Source organism: Ostrea edulis, chromosome 1 (assembly GCF_947568905.1).
Source record: "Ostrea edulis chromosome 1, xbOstEdul1.1, whole genome shotgun sequence".
Lineage (NCBI taxonomy): Eukaryota > Metazoa > Mollusca > Bivalvia > Ostreida > Ostreidae > Ostrea > Ostrea edulis.
In genome coordinates, this window is record NC_079164.1 from 51,145,753 (window position 1) to 51,150,992 (window position 5,240).

The 5,240-nt window shown below is 33.9% G+C and overlaps 1 protein-coding gene across 1 annotated transcript; it reads right to left on the reverse strand.

Annotated features, from left to right (window-relative positions):
- On the reverse strand, positions 1-1,707 carry LOC125651043 (uncharacterized). The gene is made up of 2 exons (XM_048879645.2): positions 1,499-1,707; positions 1-714 (listed from the first exon to the last, which is right to left on the reverse strand). Exons 1-2 carry the CDS (start codon positions 1,688-1,690, stop codon positions 40-42), a joined length of 867 nt encoding a protein of 288 aa, XP_048735602.2. The 5' UTR covers positions 1,691-1,707; the 3' UTR covers positions 1-39.
- Between the last annotated feature and the right edge of the window lie 3,533 nt (positions 1,708-5,240).

Here is a 5,240-nt window from a genome sequence, read left to right on the forward strand (position 1 = left end):
TTGATTTCATATTTTATTTTCATTATATTAAATGTGCAATCATTTGGGTTTTGATCTATGTGACCTGTTTATTTCATCAAGATAGTCAGAGGAGGCTACCTCCGAGAAAAACCGGTTATTATCAACAGTGTTTTTAAAATATTTTTCATAAACAAAGTATCTTTTCTTCTCCCCTACAGTAATTCCAGTTTTCTGAATGACCTTTTCAAAAAAGACTGGTTTTCTCACTATGTCCTTTCTACTAAATTCGATCTTCCTTTTAAATCCATACTTGAATACAATAGCTGTATAACGGTCCTGTTTTGAATTGTAGTAGAGCCTGCCAATGCTGTTCTTCACAAAAACATGGTGTCCTATAGTTCCAATCAAGGTGATATAAGCTATTGTGAATATCCATAGATATGATGGAGGTAAACTGTTGATTATTTCAATACAGTTACTTAACATCCCCTGGAGGCTGTTGGATGTGTATTCTAATTCATTATAATATTGGTAAATATAACTGCAAATACGTTGCAGAAAGATCAATGGTACAGATACACAGAGGCCTAAAAAAAATCGATATCCTGTGTCGAAGTTGTGTAGGGCATAGACCAAGTGATATTCCTTTCCCACACCATCACTATAATCTTTACTAAATCGATCAGGTTCTGGTTTTTTGGACTCTCTAAATGAATTTGAAAAATAAGTTCTTGTAAGCACCAGCTGATTTGCCTGAAAAATAAAATGTAAGCATGGTTAAGTCAGACAACAAATAGCATCTCTACTCTGCAAATGTGAAAGAATCTTGGGGAAGCAGATGGATCTTGCAAAGTCTACATTTGTGCAAATATAGGGGGCAGGGTACTCCAGCATGCTGGAGGTTCACGGCGAGATACTTTTGACTTGGTGCCGCTTCTAAGGGACGTTAACCGAGGCTCTAACTTGTTGGAGTAGGGGGTAGGAATAAAGCATTTACCAAAATGCAGTCAATAACCCTTTAATACAGAATTGAAAAATTCTCAAATATGACATTAATTTACTTTAAACAAAAGGACTAAAAATTTTACGATCAGTTCCCCACCAAAATCTGTAATCAGACATAAAGCATTTTATCGTCTCACACCCCCCACCCACCCCCGCCCTTTCGTATGGATCAGTCATCCATTACAATAAGAAATAGTCTTCATTTTTTTCCAAAGGGAGAAAGGGTAGTAATAGCGATAATCTCAGCGAGATTCGTCGAGGCTGAATATTTGGACTGACATTTCTTCGGAAGAGGCGTCAGTCCAAATAATATCCAGCCTCGACGAATTATTATTATTCCTAATCATTACAATAGTGATCATTTATATTAAGCACAAGATAGAATATTATTTTCGATTACATTATGCAATCATAAACTCATTCCATAATAACCATGCCCATTGCAACAATGTAGACCTGTACATATTTATACGAGAAATATTGAAATGTCCTACGCTATAAGCGTACTAAGTTAATGTGATATTATAATTACCTTTTGTTTAACTGTTGTCTTTTGTCCAACACGATTATTACTTGCTGATATTGTCGACCCTGTATGTGTTTTAGTACCTTTCACTAAAACAACAGCATAATTAACAGTGAATTGAAATAGCTCTTTATTTCTGATCCATTTTTGTGCTGGCCACCGATAGAGATGAAACATGCTTTTCGAGACTACTTTCATTTCAAGGTCAAAAGTGTATGCCGAACCCGATTCGTTTCAAATATTCCAATATTTTGGGCAAACATACAGGTTACAAAATTAAGTAAAACAAAATAATCCTATAATTCAAGTACATCTGATTTGCCCAACAGTGACAAGGCTATGTAATAAATCATATGTGAATGAAAGATATTTTTGAATATATATTATAAGACATGAGCGAGCGCGGCTTCATGTATGTACATATTTTGTAATGTTCATGCTTTGATCAGGTTCAATTTAAACAATATCTATTTGCCAAATACTCATGACATGAATTTATATTAAAAATCATTAAAACGTTGTATACATGAAAGTGATTGAAATATTTTTATGCTATATATACATTTTATTTCTGCTGCCCTCAGCTGCGACTTGCTTAACCTTTGATGCACGACTTGTTCTAAACTGTATGCTCTCAGCAGTCGACTTTTTTTTTTTTACTCTCAATCTTTTCAAGTTACTAATTGTATGATAGAATTGCCCAAACCTTTGAACATAAAACGCATTTCAAAAATGAGATATGAAATTCTAATTACTTACATGGATGTATTCGATCACAGCGCTTATTGTAGTTACAGAAAAATAAATAGACCTAACTGCTCTTTTGAAGTTCACGTGCGATTCAAACACCTAATTTCATTTAGTAGTTGCTTATTAAGATGAAATATTTGATATGTAGAACAGGTCATATACTCTAGTATTATTAGAGCATAGAATAAAGTTAAAATTTTCACACGAGTGAGATTGTGAAAGGTGAATAGAACGAACAGTGGTCAATCTCATAACGCCTATAAGGAATACAAAATAGAGAGTCGGGCAAACACGGACCTCTGGACATACCAGAGGTGGGATCAGGTGCCTAGGAGGAGTAAGTATCCCATGTCGACCGGTCACACTCGTCGAGAGCCCTATATCTTGACCAGGTAAACGGAGTAATCCGTAGTCAAAATCAGTGCGAAGACCTGATCACCAAAGACTACGAAGATATTGTCAACTTCAGAGTTCCTGTGCGTGGAATCGGAGTGGTGTTTAACAGATTACTGATATGAATATTTCCTTTTTCCATGTTTGTTTAAGAAGCAACTGTTTATGATGTCAGAACGTTTTGTCTTTAATTTATCGTGAGGAATGGTCATGTAAAGTGTTAAAAAGTCGTACGTTTTGATGTTGACTTGAGAAAAGTTTTGCTATTTCAAATTTACCAAAATTTCTTTCGATTTTTTTTTTTTAGAATCCACACTTGATTTACACCACTTCTGGCATATGCTGTGGCACAACTTACGTTTGAAGTTTCTCCTTCACAGCTGTTAATATTTTCGTGAGGAGCAAAGATAGGACATTTACAGGATCCAGCAATGTATCTTTATAAAGATTTTTGTGAAGTTTAGGAATCCGGTATAGGTGCGGTAACTCACCCACCGCATCGACTGGGATATTAAATGTGTTTAAACTGAAGCATGATTTTGAAGAATTTTCTCAGTTTTGAAAGGGCAGTTGGAACATAAATACGATTACCAAATGTGGAATTAATGCCAAGTTCGTTTAAAATACAGTTATACTGACGAGCCTTACGAACAAAGACAATGTTGTTACAACCTTTGTCAACCTGAACCAAAACATATTCATAGGCATGCCATTATCGAGGGCCATCAATATGGAGCGCCAAATTAACACAAACTCAAATAATTGAAGGTATCTTGATGCGCGCAACAATTATATTCAAATAATTAATGATATCTTCAATTCTGAATTATTGCGCGCATTAATTGAATTGATGATAGCATTAATTCTTCAGATGAATTGATGCTCACTTTAATTGAATTAATGATCTCTTCAAATGAATAAATGATATCGACAAGCAACAATTCAATTGAAGAGAGCAATAATTGCATGATATAATGCGCGCATTAATTCCATTGATGAGAGCAATAATTCTTTTAGAGAGAGCAACTATATAATTAAAGATATCTTCAATTCAACATATCCACATTGAATTAATGATCTCTTTAATTGAATTGTTGCTCTCTTTAAAAGAATTGATGCGAGCATCAATTCCCTATACAAAAGCAAAGGTAAATACTTAAAGATATCTTCAATTGAATTAAAGAGATCTTCAAATTATTGATACCGAGCTCTAAATTAATTATTGCAAGCAATATTTGTACGAAATTGATGCGCGCATCAATTGAATTGAAGAGAGCAATAACTGAAATAATGTGCGCATAAAATCAATTATTGCTCTCATTAATTCAATTAATGAGAGCAATAATTTAATTGAAGCGCGCATTAAATCATTTGATGAGAGCAATAATTGATTTAATGCCCGTATTAATTCAATTAAAGAGAGCAATAATTGTGCGTCATGTTTATGTTAATTTGGCGCTCCATACATCAAAACTTTCTAAATCACGTGACTGCAGAGTGAAATGATGGTCCAGCAGCAACTCGAAACTATCCGATTTACGTCACTTTACCGAGTGGTGACGTATATACACAGTTGATATATTCAATTTCGATGTAAAACACCGTCCAAAGAGAGAAACAATTACATGTATTTGGATTCATAAGATTTATGACAATTTTCTGGGTTTTCAGTGGAAGTGTTACAACTGCAGCGCATTAATTCATGAGGAAATGGCCATCATTAGATATGTAAAAATATCAAAGGCAAAAACATTGTTGATGTAAATACTATGTTGATATGAGCTTATTGTGTTCATATTTCCAATGTTTTTTCCATTGATATCTTTACAAATGGTAACGGTGGTCATTTACCCCATGAATGCGTTGTAGTTGTGATCGATGCTCGTGTGAATATCCAAGTGATAAATAATATTAATAAATACAGTGCGTCTATTTTAACGACTGAGAATTCCGACAGAAATTAAAGCAGAATATAAATATAAAAAAAAAAAAAGATTTCATTTTGAAAATACACGAGGGTATAAACTGCAACGTTTCACGTCGGCCTACTCCATGAGGCACGTTAACGCTTTACGCCGGCATGATCGACATCCGGTTGTGCAGTAGACCCTACGGAAAACATTTCTGCACAACTAGATACATTGGCCTATCATATATATCCTTGAATATTTAGTACTTTCATCAACAGGTCACGTAGAATGGCTGCAGACAATTTTAGAAGCTAGAAAGAATATTTAGAACCGAGCAAAAAAAAACACAAAAAAAACCCAATAACTCTCTATTATTATATAGCTAATAAATAGTCTAATATAAAATCTGCGTAAAATCTAGAGAATGTTAGCGTTCAATATCCTGAGAATTTATTGAACGCTAACTTTTATGGAGCGCCAAATTAACATAAACTCAAATAATTGAAGATATCTTCAATTATTTAAAGATATCATCAATTCATTTGATGCGCGCAACAATTGAATTAAAGATCTCTTCAAATAATTAATGATATCTTCAATTCTGCATTATTGCGCGCATTAATTGAATTGATGAGAGCATTATTTCTTCAGTTGATTTGATGCGCGCTTCAATTGAATTAATGATCTCTTCAAAT

What these genes read in the sequence shown, in the direction of transcription:
- LOC125651043 (XM_048879645.2), bottom strand. Translation starts at nt 1,690, where the DNA reads ATGAAAGTAGTCTCGAAAAGCATGTTTCATCTCTATCGGTGGCCAGCA. An exon ending in AGACAACAGTTAAACAAAAG is followed by an intron (nt 715 to 1,498) that starts GTAATTATAATA and finishes TTTATTTTTCAG; the next exon opens with GCAAATCAGCTGGTGCTTAC.